This window comes from Pyrgilauda ruficollis, unplaced genomic scaffold (assembly GCF_017590135.1).
Source record: "Pyrgilauda ruficollis isolate IOZ18807 unplaced genomic scaffold, ASM1759013v1 scaffold51, whole genome shotgun sequence".
In the NCBI taxonomy this organism is placed as follows: Eukaryota; Metazoa; Chordata; class Aves; order Passeriformes; family Passeridae; genus Pyrgilauda; species Pyrgilauda ruficollis.
In genome coordinates this window covers 422,767-440,727 of record NW_024526711.1, presented here as the reverse complement: position 1 = coordinate 440,727, position 17,961 = coordinate 422,767, and the positions used below count along the sequence as shown (strand labels likewise).

General features: G+C 42.7%; 1 protein-coding gene across 1 annotated transcript in view; it reads left to right on the top strand.

Moving 5' to 3' along the window:
* The first annotated feature begins 4,810 nt into the window (after positions 1–4,810).
* Positions 4,811–17,961, top strand: part of ELOVL4 (ELOVL fatty acid elongase 4) — a 33,459-nt gene continuing 20,308 nt past the window's right edge. The window contains exon 1 of the mRNA XM_041480378.1: positions 4,811–5,128. Within this exon, the coding sequence (XP_041336312.1) occupies positions 5,029–5,128 (100 nt within the window). The 5' untranslated portion in view covers positions 4,811–5,028. The remainder of the gene's footprint in view (positions 5,129–17,961) is intronic.

Sequence of the window (17,961 nt, the reverse complement as noted above, 5' to 3'; positions counted from 1 at the left end):
AACCATGTAAGAAAAGTATTGTTAAGGCAGAGTGAGACAGTGCATATATACAGGTTTTTGTCATCCTCACATCTGTTGAACACTCATTTTTGAAAAGAAGGTGAAACGTAGGTAAAGCTATGAATGTATGTGTACCTGCTGGGTACACAACACATCTCATATTCTGGATATACACATTAGCTTCATGGTTAGTGACATTTCCCACACAGGAATCAATTCTAAATTAATCACTCAGAATGGTGCTGGGAAACACTGGACTAAGGGCTCCTCTTCTGATCAAGTACCAAAGAGCAGCAGTTTTAGATAAGTGCAGCCTAGCACTGCAGGCCAACACTTCCAGTCTCTGCCCAGACTGCAGTAAATAGGGTTTGTTCTACAGTTTAGGAAAAAACTCTAAATATAATGATCCTGAGTCAAACCACAGATATATTTACTTGAGAGTCAAGCCTGATATGGCTTGGGAGAAAGCTGCCCACCACTTCCCTCATCTTCTTCTTGGCAACAAGTTTTTATGCAGAAAGATTAAGAAGAAATGTCAATATGTATAGAGAGCCCTTTGGAAACAAAACTTGCATTGACATCACTGGGAGTGTCACTCTGGCCCTTGACTATTTAAACCAGGATATTAAACATACTTTAATTCTCATATTTCTGTAAGAGCCACAGTAAAAACGGCTGATGTTCAAAACATGAAGTTGACACATATGAGAGATCCAATCCAGTGCTGGTGACAACAGCGAGATGGAACCTTGTGGGAACTTACATCAAAGGTAAGTTTTGGGCAAAGCCTGCACTGAGCATTACCATCTCTTGACACTTTCTGATGCATCACTCCAATATATTTGGTTTGGAAAAAATTCTTTTGATGCAGTTGAAATGTACGAAAGGACAGATGGCATCTAACATATGGTTTAGAAAACAAAAAGCCAGATCTGTTTCAGATGCCATGGAAGACTCTCTGTGCTGTGGAATACCTGTGTGCAGAGTTACCCCACCTCAAATTATGGAATTAACAGTATGTTACGTAATAAACAAATTAATTAGTGCTGAAAGATGCATAGTTGGTTTTAATGTTATTATTTTAAAATACTATGTTTTTATGAAGCCAGCTTCTTTTAAGCTTTTCTAGTGTAAAACTGCCTTAAATCAGCCTCTTCGCTGAAGCAGATAGCTTTTGTACTATTGCATATGAATACACTTGAGCCTGTATTTGTTGATTCAAAGATCAAATGAGCTTTTTTGGCTCAGCTAGCAGTCTTTATAAGGCATATCAACTCGAAAGTTTTAATGCAAGGAGCATATCAATTGGATAGGCTGTGCAAGAAAATCCCATTCACTGCAAATTAATGTGCTAATTTATTTAATCAATTTCCCTCCCAAGACATTGATGGAATCAAATGAAAAGACATGAGAATTTGATAATTCAAGTAATTAAAACACATTTCTAAAGTTAAATGTGTTTTCAACATTTAAATTTGGTCATGCCTCAACATATACAATACTTTTTTGCTGATAAGTGAATAGGTTGTCCCTTACCACATCATGTAACATTTAGATCTGTCAAATGTGTTGATTCAAGCAATTTTATGCTTTCCCACCAGGTGAGTTCCTGGTTGTGGTGATTCTCTTTGTAGCAAGGCAGAGTTCTTTTACTGCTGTTTTTGTCTTTTATTGAGCTGCCTGGAGGGATCACTGGCGGCAACATACAAAGCTCTGACTGCTTTCTTCGTACTACACTTCATAAATATTACCAAATATACCTGCATTACATTTTCCCCTCACAGCAATTTCATTGCTAACCTGAAGCAAAACCTGAGTGGGAATACTTTCAACTAGTGCAGAAGCATCTGCTGATTCATCAATCATTATGATAGCATATGCTTCACTGAAATTAATGAATAAATGCATTTTTACAAGCACAACTAAAGGCACTGATCATCAGGAAATTGTAACATTTCTATCACTGTTTGTTTGTTTCATGAAGAAGCAGAAAATGGCTTGAAACAGCTCTGAAATGAGATATCATTGGGGGTTTTTTACAAGAATATCTGGAAGAAATACAAATGGTTTGTATCTGGAATGGGAACTGGGAGGAGAGCTTCCCAGAGCCACCTATCCCACGACTTCCTGTTACCTTCTGCACCCTTCCCAAAGCACACAGTTGCCTGCTGCCAGCACAAGCACGCTGGGCAAATGGCTGGAGCACAGCTGGGAATTCATATGTGTGTTCCTCTGGGATCAGCTGCCACAGATCTGCTTTTTCCTAGCAGAAATTTGCCCATCTGAGATGTCCAGGTTTTAGGAATGAGTAGATTATCAAGTAAAAAGTGACAACACTGGCCAACTAATGATAATGAAAAATCATCATTTTCATGCTGGAGATTTCTTTGGAGGATATGATTGATACTGATATTGATACTATGCCTTTGGATGCCTTCCTCCTTCTGCTCTCTTTAAGTAGAAGACATGGTCTCAGCGTTCTTAAGGTAGCATATTCTGCTGGGTGCACAAATGTAGAAAAACAACTGGGATTTGTTTGGAAGTCCGACACAGACCTAATCTTAAAAGAACATTCACATATTTGCAGGCTGAAACTCAAACTAATGAAAATAGTTAGCCATAAATTTCGGCATGTTTTTTAAGGCAATCTCAAAGCACAGAGGAAGTCACTCTGGTTAGATAGTTCATCTTCTCCCTGCTGTCCAAACTCTGCAACTCAGTTGTGGCTCCTCTCAAGCCTTAATGGCTCTGTGAAATTATCTATGTACAATCATATTGCTAATATAAAGGATTTAATTGCCATCAAGAAAAGTTACCTAATCAGAAATAGATGAAACAGTTAATTGGATGATATAAACATTTTATAAACAATAATTATTGGTGTCAGTTGTGCAAAAAAACTTCCACTGAATAAATAGGCATTTTAATAAAGAAGTAAGTATATGTAAGCTATAATATAAATAATTATTAACAGAAATATGTATTCATATTGCTAATATGTCTTGTTTCTTTTTTTGTTCTTTGGTAGACTGTGGTTCTTCACTCCTTGTGCTGGTGGCACTCTCCTAACTCCACATCTTGCCCAACAGGGCCGGGAAGTGCAAACCTTTGTCACGTTGATTCACTCAGTAGCCGCTCTGTTTTGAGCACGCGGCCAACACAAATGGCCACATACCAATTTGAGGGTTATGACTCAATCTCCTGGTTTCCTTTTGATTTAAATGACAATGTTACAAAAAGTTCTGAAGCTGTGCTTTAGACAGTGCTAACCACATACCTAGATACTAAATGTCCAAGAATACACTTCAGTGGTTTCTCCTATTGGAGATGCAGGAAACACAGCTAACACTACACTGTCTGTCTGCAACTTGAGAAGCAGGCTGGTGTTCACCTTGCCCTACCCAGTGACAGATCCATTTCAGAGCTCTCACCAGACCTTCTGCCACGGTCAGCGTCATCACAATAAGGCATAATTCAAGTCACTGTAATTCATGTAGAATTTTGATTGACTGTTCTCATGTGAGAGAAGTAGCAGCTGTCCATACATCCGCACGTGACATCCTTGCTTTGCTCCAACTTTCAGCCAGCATTGGGGTAAGTTGGACTTCCCTGTCCATCGAGGCCTCCAGGTGTTGACATAGCTCCTCTTCCTTTTCCCAGTGTAGGTGATCCCTACTGCCAACCACCTGGTTTTGGTGCCGTGACTCTGCTTCCAGTGGAGCAACTAGTGATGGCCAGTGTGCCTCTCCTGTCCACAGGGCTGGGATCGCAGCAGCCAGAGCAGTGCAGGAGCGAAGCCGGGGGTGACTCACCCAGGAGGAGGAGTGCGAGCTGTGCTCACCAAGACCAAGTGACAACAAGTGACAGAGGTGCTGCTGCACTGGAGGAGGGAAAAGCAGACACCATCTGATCTGCCGCCTGCCAGGAGGAAAGCTTGCAAGTTGGGTGGAGCAGGTCCCCTCCTGCCCCTCACTCCCAAGGGTGTCATGCAGCCATCTGCACTATGTAAGATCATGGGACAGACAAGCTGCCAAGAAGGAGAAAAGAAGCAAAGGGTGTGAGGAGCAGGTGGTGCCTTTACACCAGACAGAGGGTTTGCTGGGACTGAAACACAGGGTGCAGAATGGATGCTCCTCCTGCAGCACCCAGCAACACTCCAGGCAGCTGAATCTCTCTGCTCCATGAAGTGACCATAGAGGCCTCGGACCAGGAGATAAGGGGAGGTGTGCGAAGGGCAGCTGGGTGGCACCTGGAGAAAGCCGGTCAGGGAAGTGCCACCAGGTGGTGGGGCAGGGAGGTAGCGAGGTCCCGTTGCGGTTGCTGGTGTAATCCATACTGGGAGGAGAAGGGATCTTAGCGAAGGCTCCTGGAAGCAGCAGAAGAGCCTCGATACGCACAGACGGAGGCAACACCAGCACCGCTCACGCCGGACCCACGGCGCGTCTATCAAGGGGTAGCAAGAAGGAGAGAAGAAAAATCCAAACTTATACAAAGAGAAGAGAAAGAAAGGAAATAGAAGTTGGCTGAAACACTCAATTTCCCCCCTATAAAATCAAAAATAAAAAAATCCTATATTGAACACAAAAAAGCCCGGCTGAGATAACAAGCGCCTCCTCGCCACCCCGCACGCCCTCCGAGGAGGGAGGAGGAGGAGGAGGAGGAGGAGCGGGTGCCCGCACCGCCCGCACCTGCTCCGGCCGGGGCCTCCGGGCGCCTGCGCGGCGTGGCCGCTCCGCTCCGCTCCGCGCCGCGCACCGAGCCGGGAGCGCCGAGCCGCGAGCACCGAGCTGCGGAGCCGCGGCCGCCGCCGCGCCGCCCCCCGCCTCCGCGCCCTCCACCCTGCCCGCGGGGCACCGGAGCCGGTGACGGGAGCGAGGCGGAGTCTGGAGGGAAGATACGGAGAGATAGAGATTTAAATCACATCCCCGGCTGTAGAAGGGGCAGCAGCAGCAGCAGCCCCGGCGCAGAGGCACGGACGCACGCGCCGAGAGAGGTCTGCCGGCTCCGCCGCTGCTGCTGCTGCTCACCATGGGTGCCGCCGCCGCCGAGCCCCCCAGCGCCATGGGCCTGGTGTCCAGCGTGGTGAACGACACCCTCGAGTTCTACCGCTGGACCTGGAGCATCCGAGGTAACGCGCCAGGGCGGCCGCGGCCCCGCCATCGCCGTGCCCGGCGCCCCCCGCCCGCTGCCACTGATGCGCTGCGGCTCAAAATGGCTCCATCTCCCGGGAGACGCGGAGCGCGCTCCGGCTCCCCGGGATGGGGCCGCGGCGAGGGCAGACCCCCCAACTCCCGCCCGCTCCCCTCGCCCCTCCGGGTGCGCTCGGTGCAGTGTTTATTTATCTGCCGTAATCCCGTGTAGCGGCCCGGGGTGCACGGAGCATCGATCCGCGGCAAGGTGAGCGCGTCCCCCGGGCGCCCGCGGGTGGACGTAGCGAAATCCGCTTCCCAGAGCCCTGGTGCTCCGGTTCTCTGCCGCCGCGGCGTGCCTTGGGGTTGTCGTACGGGGATCTGATGTCGGAGGTAAGCGAGGCCCTCCGGTAAATCGTGCCGGAGCTCAGGCGGTCTTTGGCTTCTGCGGCAGGTGGGAGCCCCGCGTCGGCATCGCGTGGAGCTCAGAAAAAAAAAAAAAAAAAAAAAAAAAAAAAAAAAAGAAAAAAAAAAAAAAAGAAAAAAAAAAAAAAGAGGAAATGGTTGTTACCGCCAGTGCAGCAGCTTTTAATTTTATATTAAGTGTGTTTGGGTCAGTCCTGGGCCCGGGGGGGGCCCAAAAAAAAAAAAAAAAAAAAAGAAAAAAAAAAAAAAGAGGAAATGGTTGTTACCGCCAGTGCAGCAGCTTTTAATTTTATATTAAGTGTGTTTGGGTCAGTCCTGCTGTTCTACTTTTCCAATGTGCTGCACTCCTGTATTGGCACTCCACGACTGCAATGTGGCATATGCTGAAGGAAGAGTAAATGTCTTGGAACATGGAGAAATGTGCAAAAGCGGCTTGCAGTGCTGGGACAGCAAATGAGGTGGTACCTTGCTGCAGTGCCCGGTACCTCTGGAAGTGTTATTGGTCGGCGTGAATGGTTCTGTCTCGTGTGTCAAATGAAAGGAGTCGCTTTCACAGTTGCTATTGTGAGTAGCCACGGCCAGCTGGCAGAAGGATCATTTACTCCCCTGGATGTTTTCTTGATTTTTTCGTTGTCCACGCAGCGATGAGGTTTAGCTATTTTGAAACAGAGCAAAACTGGTGTGCATGTAGCTGTGGATGTATTTCGTGGCAGTGTGATAGGTGGGAATGTGGGGCCTTCATTACAGACGGGAAGCTCACTGCATCAGCAGTCTTTGCTTTTCCGCCCCCCCTCCCTTCTGCCATCTGTCAGATAATAAATTAATCTTATGTTATAGATGGAAGAAGCTCACTTTTTTTTTTTCACAATTTCCCTTTCCATAACTTCTGTGTATTGCTATATTTTAAAAATTGAGCCTGCATGTGTATTTTTCTCTTCTGTTTTTGAAAACTGCCAGAATATGAGAGCAAATAAAAATGCTTGCAGCAGCACTGCATTGTAATCTACCAGTGTTTGCTCTCTGACTCTTGCAACATACAATTGTCCACAGACTGCCAGGTAATGAATGAAAGAGATGCTATTCTAGTCAATCAATAGCATTTTCAGATGGATATAAATATAGATGTGAGTACAAAGTTGATAACCTTATAGATTGCTTGATTTATTTGAAAAAAATACTACACATTCTGATATGTTTCCTGAACTTCAAAAATGTTATTTAAGTCTGTCAATAGACCATGTCTATTGTAAGCAAAAATGATCAGAGGGGAAAAAATGAAGAAGAAAAAACAAGTAAATGTAAAGAATGTAAGGATAAGTAACTAACTGTGATACTACACGTGGAGCAAACTTTTTTCTTTTGCTTCTTTGGAGTATGTTAAGCAGTAGTAGGATGACATTGTTATTGCCCCTAAAATATGTGCAAGTCGTACTGATTTATAATGGAAAATTTTTAATTTTCGCTTTAAGTTTGGCAGCACTGCTGTTAAAGCAGGATTCCATTGTAATGAAGTAATCAGTCATATCTTGTGGAGACTTTCTTGTTCAGATTTTGGATTACAGCAGGTCCCTGCAAGGCTAGTTTTGGGTAGAGCCTAAGCCATGTGAAAAACACATTACAGTTCTTATTTATACCCAGTAGTGTGTGGAACAAGGTTCTCCTGTAGTTTTTACAGTCAGGTAGGGATAGGCGAAACATGTAATATGTCACATTGTAGTTACAAGGTAGCTCAGGATAAGAAAGTGTTATTCATGAGGTAATGCTGTGTGGCTGTTCAGTGAAATAATTTTTAATGCCCTAAGTTCTGCAAAAATATCTGCTCTGTTTGCTGCTTTTCTGCATGTTTCTTTGTTCAGACAAAAATACTTGTCTCCATTTGCCATCTCTGAGGGAACATACAGCATCCTTCCAGTACCTCAAAGGGGTGCAGGAGAGGGACCTTTTAAAAGGGCAGGTAGTGATAGGACAAGGTAATGGCTTCAGACTGAAAGAGAGTAGGTTTGGATAATAGGAAAAAAATTCAATCCTGCAAGGGTGATGAGGCACAGGAACAGGTTGCCCAGAGAACTTGTGGATGCCCCATCCCTGGAATTGTTCAAGGCCAGGTTGGATGAGGCTCTGAAATTCTAGTGAAAGGTGTGTCTGCCGACGGAAGGATGGTTGGAAGTAGATGATCTTTAAGGTCCCTTCCAAACCAAACTATTCTATGATATGTTAAAATTGTGAATTCAGCACTGTTGTGAGTTCATGCAATTCACCTTTGTGTTAAGAGCTATGACAGTAGTGTTGCTCAACAGAAAACACAAATTATGGCATGCAAGACCATTGCCTAATGTTCAATATCATTAAATAAAAAACTATACCACGCAGCAAAGTTGCTCAACAAATGATGCTATGCAATAGCATTACACAATAAATCATACTGAAACACTACTACACAGCAAAATTACACAACAAAATGTGAAGAAATATTATTCCCACTACTACTCCTACACTTATTCTCTCAATTTCCCACTTCCATTTTTTTATTGAACACCTGTGTGTCTTTAGCCCTGTTCTCTGTATTCAGCAAGATTGTCTTGCCAGCAGGTGTTTTCTCCTGCTGCCTCGGACTCCTGTGATGACACTTGTGTAGAACTGTGCCAGAACATCCCACTGAGTCTTGTGCTGCTTTATTTTTGCACATTAAAGATTTGATCGTTTTCCTCCCCTGCTTTGTGCTATTTAAAAAGCAACTGACCTTTTCTGAGACCAAAAAACCCCCAAAAGACCAAGTATATAATGAGCCTAAATGGATTTTGAGTTGATGTTACAATTTCTTTTGGCATTAAGCATGCTGTCTAAATCTGATTTGTTTGTGGTTTTGGTTTTTTAAGTCTTGCATTTGGGAATAATAGCAGTGTTCTGTGACTTTTTCCCCAAATATATTATCAAATACATTTTCAGCATTAGCTTAATGCTTTTGCTTGTTCATTTGTTGAAAAACTACTTTTATTCTCTCCAGCCTTGACTACTTTCCAGACCCCTTTCATGAAAGCTCAAAATCCGTTGTAACCATATATTCACCTAGGAAGCTAAAGAACATAATTTTGGAAGACATAATCTTCAAGAAGAGCTAGAAAGGTCAAAAACATCTTCTTAGCAGTTATCAAGAGCAAAAAAAAGGTGGTCAGAGGAACAGTTACTATCAGGAAATATGATCTAGGAATTCCATGCCCTTATTTCTGTAAGGGCATGGGACCAGTTCCATGTAATTGCTAGGGCAGGGCTTCCTTCTTTCTCTCAGCTCGAGTAGCTGGTTGGGGTTGGATTTGCCAGGAAGGATTAAGGGTATGATTAGATGACTGAGCAAGTGACTTAAAGGGAGGTTCCAGGCTGAGTCCAGGGGAACTATTAAGATGAATAACTCAGGACACAATCCAGGAAAGAAGAGTGTGGAAATCTCAAAATGTGGGTGAAGAGACCATTGTCAGTTGGGGCAGGGGAATGGGAGACTCTGGCTTGGGAAGAACATTCGTGAAACACTGGACAAAAATATTTATTTAGAGGAGTTACTTAGTTTGAATGTACTGAGCTAAGGAACAGAAGGCTTTACTGACTTTGGGTGAGAATGTTTGTTCTTGGATCTCAAGAGTTTAAAGGAGGCAGGGCCATCCCAGGCCATGTGGGACTGCTTTGGAACAGCAACTATTTACAGCTGTTGCAGTTAGTAAGATTACAGACTTTTTCCATCAGTAGGAAAGGAGAGAGATACAAACTTTCACTTTAGTGGTAGGGCAGTGTTCTACCTAGGATCTTGTTCAGGAGCAGCGTCAATGGTAGGTTTTATCAGCTGGGTCAGTAGTGTAAGGCAGTGAGGATGGAGAAGATGGGAAACTTACAGCTGCTTGCCTAAAAGGTGAACCAGTGGAGCAGATTGCTTGAGAACACTGATTGCCATGAACACTTTTGCTAGGAGATCTTGGGAATAATTTTAAAATTGCCCAGGAAGTTCAGGTTCATTTTCTTTTTCAGTCCAGGGAACAGAAGCAGAACAACACACGTTTCTTCTTCCCTTGTACCTTCCCCCCCCATGGAGAACCCAAGTATGACCAAAGGATCCTGAGTGCGTATACTTGAGAAAAGTTCATGGGGGTGCTTAGCAGAACACTCTGAGTGCAAGTAGTCCCTTGCAGCTGAGGATTTGTGCCAAAGCTGGAGGCAAGTAGAATCCCAGTGAAAGTGCTTCAGAGGATGATGATGGGGAAAGAGAATGAAGGGTGAGATTAAGGTTCATGAAGTCTGTTTCACAGAAACAAAGCAGAATGTGTTCCTAAACTTTCAGAGGGCTGGCTGAGCATCAGATTTGGTGATTTGGCACAATACTTGTCTTGCAGATACAATATTCTTCTCAAGGGAACAGTTTTTTCAGGCTGTGGCCATGACTGGGTAAAACACAAAGATTAGACAGGGAGAAACATACTGGAAATGGAAAAGCTGTCTAACTGGGCTGGCTGTCTTGTGGCAGAAACACAAAGAAAAAACCTGTGGCAGAAGGAGCATTTGGAGAAATTGACTGTGGAAGTAAAGAATGTTAATGCCTAGATCATATGAGACTGCTGTCAACTAAACTGAGCAATAGGAGCATCCAGTTTATTTGATTCATTTGACATTTAATTGCCAGTTAGTGAAGGGAGGGAATTTATTAGTGAAGAAAAAAAAATAGTGCTTGGTATTGAAAGCAATTTGCTGAATGTTTGAGGGAAATTCTACCCCCATTTCATCATCAGGAGATTTTATCAGATTGTACAACTCAAAAGACATAATCAGAACTAAACAGATACCAAGCATTTTTGGAAATGGAAACATCATTCAGAAAAGTACATTAGTGAAGGGGAAATGTCTACTTAGACATCTTAGGTCAGCAAACTTCAAGACCTTGGTCATAAGGGAGTAGGATCAAGAAAAATGAACTCTATGGATGAGAACCTGAGTTACGAGAGGAAGACTTCTCTTGCCTAAAATGAAGGAGGAGAAGTTGTAGGGATGATATGCAAATCCCAGCTCCAGGAAAGAAATTAAACAGAAAAAAACCTTCAAAGAGCACCAGCAAGAATGTAATACAAACTTCTGTTTGAACACTCATCAGCATATTCCAGAAGGAAAAGGAAATCTGTAGACAAAATGACAAGAACATAACTGAATATTTGAAAATTCATTCTAAAACTGTGTAGGTAGCATGTCTTGAAATCTTTGAAGGAAATAAGTTGTTATGAATACTCTTAAAGGAGAAGCCATGAGAAAAGATCTGGAAATGGCTGTATACAGAATTTAACCAAGCTGATCGCATGACCTTAATACCTACTGCAGAAGGCCAAATGACTAGATGTTTAGAATTCAGCACATAGCAAATTGCTGATGCAGAGTTCTAAGCAAATAATGTTTCTCAGCTGAGGCACCATGAGGTGTATATCAGTATGTGGTCCTGGAGCCCCATACTGCAACCAGAGGTGAAGAATTCTTGGGAAGTTGAAATATCCTTGCTGTGAAGCAGATGCATTCATCGTAGGGACTCCACTGCTTAGGTAGCTTGATTGAGGATAGTGGCTGAACTCTTGTTTGTAGGCAGCTGTCTCTAGTTGCAGTGCCTTGTCAGGAGTGTTTGTAGTTGTCACCCGGCACTTGTGCTGTGCTCAGGGTGAAGAGGCTGTGGCAGGGCTGTGGTTATAGATATGAACCACCAGAAGTCGTTGTATTCAAGGCAGCTGTGCTGTGCTGTCCTGTGCAGCCAGGGAAGAGTGTCAAAGGCTGCACAAGGACAGGTAATAGAAGAAGCTTAGGGAACATAGGATGTAGTTCCTTTTAAGGTCTTGTAGGTCAGAAGTCATGAGGAGTGGGTGAGGCAAGATTCCACTTTTTCCTCTGCCATTCCAGCCAGGTTTTTTGAGATACTTGATTGATTGATTGATTAGGAGAGCATTTAGATGAAAGGTGAATGAATGAGAAAACTCCAAACAGATATGGAGGGGACTTTGCGAGGAGGAATTTACTGGGATGCAAAGCTAAGGGGAGAGAAGAGGCTGTTGTGTGTACTGAAGAGTTTTTTGAGGTAAAGCAAGTGGGGTTGAATGAATGCCTGAATGGCCTGAAAAACTGGAGCTAAATGAGAGTTCATTTATCTAAAAAGAATTGACCATGAAAAGAATGACAGCTTTGGCTTTTAAAGAGTGTTGATATGACTGAGGTGTTCCTGGAGCACAGAAGTTTGGCAGTGTGATTTTAAGGACAGATCTTATAAGGTAGGACTTCTCTGACTAGTAAATATATGACAAGGCCTTGCTTTCTCAAGCTGTATTTGGAAACCAAGTTGGAGCTACCACTGCACTTCATAAGGAACACTTTGAGTGGGTCTGTCTGACTGACACCTCACTTAGGAGGATGTGGATGCTGAATACAGTTCCTGCGTCTTGTGTGGTGACAAGTGGGTACAACTATGCTCAGTGTTGTCAAACTCAAGTGCTTCTGAGTGTATGAACTTCAAAGTCTTGTGGAATTTTAAGGATGCAAATGAAGGCAGCTCTGAAATTCAGGCTTGGCAATACTTAGGTGTTAGCCCTGTTGGGGTTTTGAGTACTGCACCCTAGCTAGCAGGCAAAGCAATAAGTAGCTGCAAGGCAAGCCTGGAGATGAATAGAGTGCAATGTGGTTTGTATTAACTCGTTTTGTGTGTGCTTGGATTTCAAGATAAGCATGAGCTAGATTACCTTTCTCTCATGGAAGGTGAGGGAGAATAAGTTTGGCTTGCATTTGATGCAAGATAGTGACGCCTGTGGGCATCAATTGCTCTTGGTTTCATTTTGCTTGTGTGCCTGCAACTCAACTTCTTTCTTTAGGCACTTGAATAATTTCAGTGGTTTGATCCTTAACTCCTGTCCTGGAGTCTTCACTCTCTCTGTGGCATTGTGTCTGCTTGTACCGTGGGATTCTTCCCTTGTATTGTGTTTGCATGGCAAGGGTTTTCTACTAGGGGGACTATACTAGAAGCTTCCCCCATGTCCAACAGAGCCAATGCCAGCCCATTCCAAGATGGGATTTCTGCATTCCTGTGCTGGCCAAGGCTGAGCCAATCAGTGATGGTAATAAAATCTCTGCGACAGCAATCCCACCATCAAAAGTGTGGCCAGCAGGTTGGGGCAGGTGAGTCTGTCCTTCTACTCCACTCTTATGAGATCTTCCACCTCTGGGGTCCCCAGCACAAAAAGGACAATGACCTAACAGAGCAAATCTAGAGCAGGGACACCAAGTTGTTCAGAGGGATGGAGCACCTCTTCTATGAGGAAAGGCTAGGAGAACTGGAATTGTAGAGCCTGGAAAAGAGAAGGCTTTGGGGTGACTTAATTGTGTCCTTCCAGTATCTGAAAGGAGCCTACAAGAAAAATGGAGAGAAACTTTTTACAAGGGCGTGTGGTGAGAGGATAGGGGGGAATGGCTTCAAACTGAAAGAGTGGAGGTTTAGCTTAGAAATGCTAGGAAAAAATTCTTTATTCTGAGGATGGTGGCATGCTGGAACAGGTTGTCCATAGAAGCTGTGGATGCCCCATCCCTGGGAATATTTAAAGCCAGATTGGATGAGGCTCTGAACAACCCAGTCTAGTGGAAGGTGTCCCTGTTCATGATAAAGTTGTTTGAAGTGGATGATCTTTAATTTCCCTTCCAAACTAGACCATTCTATGATTTTACAATAATATATTTAAGAAGAGATAAAAAAAAATGGCACAGAAGTAATTGCAGCCAGAGAAGAGAAGAGTGAGAATATGTGAGACAAACCACTCTGAAGACATGGAGGTCAGGGAAGGACGGCGAGGAGGTGCTCCAGGTGCAGGAGTAGAGATTTCCCTGCAGCCCATGGGAAAGACCATGGTGAGGTACCTGTGCCCCTGATGCCTGTGAGGTCCATAAGGATGCAGAGATCCATCTGCAGCCTGTGGAGGAGCCTCACAACAGAGCAGGTGGATGCCATAAGAAGGCTGTGACCCTATGGGAAGGAAGCCTGTGCTGGAGCAGGCTCCTGGCAGGAAGGATCCCACACTGGATCAGTCTGTGAAGAGCTGCAGTCTGTGAGAAGGACTCAGGCTGGAGAATTTCATGGAGGACTGTCTCCTGTGGGAGCAACCTGACACTGGAGCAGGGGAAAGACTCCTTCTCCTAAGGAAGGAGGAGCATCACAAACAGCATGTGATGAACTGACGGTTGTCCCTATTTCCCATCTCCCATTGCCACTGGCAGGGAGAAGGTAGAGAATCAGGGGTGAAGATAAGCCTGGGAAGGAGGGAGGGTTTGGGAGAAGGTGCTTTTCAGGTTTGTTCTACTTCTCATTATACAACTCAAATTTTGATTGGTAATAAATTCAAGTAATTTCTCCAAGTCACATCTGTTTTGTCCATGACATAACCAATTTGTGACCTCTCCCTGTCCTTACCACTCTCTACAACTCCCTGAAGGGAAGTTGCAGTCAGATGGGGGTCAGTCACTTTCTCCAAGCAGCGGCTGACAGAAGGAGAGAACACTGTCTTAAACTGCACCAAGGGAAATATAGGTTGGATATTAGGAACAAGTTTTTTACAGAAAGAGTGATAAAGTTCTGGAATGGTCTGCCCAGGGAGGCATCCCTGGATGTGTTAAACCATCCCTGGATGTGTTTAAAAAAAGATTGGCTGTGGCACTTGGTGCCGTGGTTTAGTTGAGCTGTTAGGGCATGGGTTGGACTCGATGATCTTGAATGTCTCTTCCAACCCAGTGATTCTGTGATTCTGATTAACTTTCATGAGCCTTTTCTTCTATCTTCTCTAACCTATCCAGGTGAGAGGGGAGTGACAGAGCAGCTTTGGTGGGTACCTGGCCTTCAGACAGGGTCAAAACAGCACATCCCTAGTTTCACTTTCTGTTTCAGCATAATTGTGAACTCTTGACTGTTTGGTTTGTTTCCATCATATTTTCCTATTCCTCTTACCTATTTCTGCTATATCTAAAAAGTGTCTTCTTTCAGCTCTTGCATATGTTGTGCTTAGTTTGCATGCTTGACTATATTGCTCTATTTTCTTTTTTTATCTGCTTATAGGTGTTATCTCCTTGATTCCTTCTCCCAGTTATGACCAATGAGAAAAATTGTTTTATTGCTTTCTAAATGTTCCTAGAATATTGCTGAAAGAAGTGAATTTGTAACCCATGTCTTTCACTTTTTCTGTTGAGCCAGCAAATCGCTCTGACTTGATTTTGTCCTCCTATTCTTAGACATCACTGTAACACCTTGTTTTTAAATGGTTTGAGTTAACATAAAAAAAAAAAAAATAGTAGTTAAAGTGACTAGCTGGGCTGTAAATAGGAGACTTCATAATCATATTTTCTACACGGTTTAATATTTAGTGGTTTACCAGGAACAGATGAGCCCAGTAGAAATACTCACATACAGAGTACCCTAAAATGCTTTGATAATTAGGTCAGGTTTTTTCCTACTCTGTCCAATCTCCATTTCAGTGATCCCTAAATTTTTTACCATGAGGGAGAAACTTTATTGCTGAAAGCATTAGAGAAGCTTGGGGCCCATGTGTTACATGGAAGGTAACACAATTGTGAAACTGGAAAGACTCAGTTGTAGCAGTTGTTTGGACATGTGCATTATGTAGCTTCCAAAGAGACCATTATAGTGCTGTGTACTTAGTGAATGAAAGATTCAGACACTGATCATTCTTTTCATAACTTTCGGGTTAAAAATATTTTGTGATTCAATTCATATTTTGAAAATCAGCATTTCAAAATTAGTCTCTTTTTTTTTTTTTTTTTGTGCTTGGTTCCTCACCCCCCCAATTTGTTATTTTTGCTAATGTTAAAGGGATGTTGAGGAATTAAGTTCTAAGTGTTTTAGAGTTTTGTTTTTCCTTGGAGGCTTTGACTGATGTATTTGTGTTAAGCTAACAGAAGACCTAATGCATCTCACAACAGTAAATTTATTTCTGCCTCTGAACTTTGAAGAGCTAATGCATTTCAGTAACTCCTTTTGTAGTTTTTAATCAAAACAAAATTCTCATCTCATTCATCCTTCTGTAAAACCGAAGTGATGAGGAGCATCCTTGTGGTGATGCAAACAGGAAAAACAGGTAGTTTATCAGAGAGCTTTCTGTGCAGCTTCTTGCAAATTTTCTCCAGTAGCTTTCTGGTATTATTTTTAGGCAGATTTCACTTGCCATTGCTGGTTTTCATACGTCCTCAAGCACTGTATTTAAAAGTCTCTAAATGTTCATCTACAACCCCAAATAGCTGTTACAAGAGCATCAACATAAGTTGTTTATATATGCTGTGTAGTTAAGCATCACTATCCTTTTGGTGTGTTAGCACATTAGACATGTGCCAGTGCTGAATTTACTGTCCTGTGTACGCTGGGTATGTAACACTTTACAGAGGATAAGACCTTGCAGAGTTATTATTGAACTGATATTAATAATCTTTCACATTTTTCAATGAACTTAAGTTCAAACTGAAGGAATCCAGTATCTGTCTTTGGAGAAGTCATCATGCCCTATGATCATCCCCTTCAGCATTATAAAACTCTGGGTGGGCCAATAGACTAATTTGTTATTGCAACATTGAATGTGCATAAATCCTGTGCTTGTATTACTGCCTACTGATACTCCTACAACTATTTCCATAGTGCCAAACCCCAGCACTTTTGTATGAAGTAGTGACATGTCCTGTCTGAATTCAGATAAATAGTTTTGGCAAAACCCATAAATGTTTGAATAGAAGTTTCAGTAGAAGAAAAGCTTTATGAAGTGTGTTTGGTGTAGTAATTCTATTGCTTTAGAAATACAGAGACATATGCTGGATCATAAAAGTCTGCAACTAGTTTATAAAATTACATTGTATGGTGGGGTTGGGGGTTTTGTATGCTTTTGTCTGTTTACTCCATAATTTATAATATTTAAGAAACAGCATGCAGGCATCACTGCATTGGAAATGCATCTTGCATTTGTGATGTTTGGAAAAGAAGATTTGGCAACCAGAAGAATACTTCATGCCTCAAGGGCTTGTATCTTGCATATCTTGTGTAAGCTTCAGTGAGGATTATATTTTTATTATTGCTTGAAGCAGACCATTTGTACTGTCCCCACAAGTAATCATAATAAATGGAGGAGATAAATATAATTTGAGCAAGGTAATATATTTGGACTTGAAAATCCTGAGACTTGATGGTAAATTGTCATGTGTCCTGAACTTCATAGTAGTTCCATAACTATCCTTGGCTTGAAACCCGTGTATAACGTAATTGTTGTATGGAGGCACAAAGGCAATGTGGTATTAATGACTGAGTGATAGGAGTCCTGAGAAGACTAGAATGTTGGGAAGACTGGTTAAAATACATCTGGCCTTTAAACAGCTAATTGGGATTAGGCCTTCCCCCTACTTTAATGGGAGTTTATGAAACACATGCACATTACACAGGTGTTCATTAGCTGCAGGAGATGTTGCTCTTAGCTGCTTGGCATTTTGATTTTGTGTTGCTGTTTACAGCTTTAAAGAAGACTAAGCAGTCAGTTCCAAGCCCTGAAGTTCAAAACAAAGCCACAACTGGTTGTGGGTGGTACCTGTTAGTCTTGCCTCATAGTCCTCTTGGTTTTGGGGCAGGCATCTCTCATTTCTGACCACAACAGGGTTTTGTACAGCAAATTTAGAATATGTGGGTTTCATTGCTTTGATTTTTGGAGTATGTGGTCTCATTATTCGTTGTGCTTGAGGCTGAATACTCTTATTCTTGTACCTTAGTATTGCGTTTTACGGCTTGTTAAAATGACAATGCTTTGCCGTTAAATTTTGATGTCTCTTGTTCTTAACGTGAACAAATTAGTTTGTTCCTGACTAGTTAAAGCTCAAGGAAAGGTAAAAAACTTAACTCAGATTTTTAGATTTGTATTTGTTATCAAAGATTTAAAAAAACCTTGCTTTCTCTCTACTGATCTACTAATTAATTTTTTAAAATTACTTAAACCAGATCAGCTGTTATGCTTTTTTTTTTGCTGGGTTTTGGGAACCTTTATACATATAATGTCCTGTGCATGTCATCCTCAGCTTTACCAATTCCATATATGGGAAGAAATTATTTACTGTGAGGGTGGTGAGGCACTGGAACAGGATGCCCAGAGAAGCTGTGGATGCCCCATCCCTGCAGCTGTTCAAGACCAGGTTGGATGGGACTCTGAGCAACCTCTAGTGGGAGGTGTCCCTGCTCACGACAGGCTGGTTTGAAGTGGATGATCTTTGAGGTCCCTTCCAACCCAAGGCATTCTATGATTCTCTTGATACTCACATCTTAGTTTTCTTGCCAGTTATTACCACCACTGATATTGTGACATTATGATAATACAGAATTTTTTGT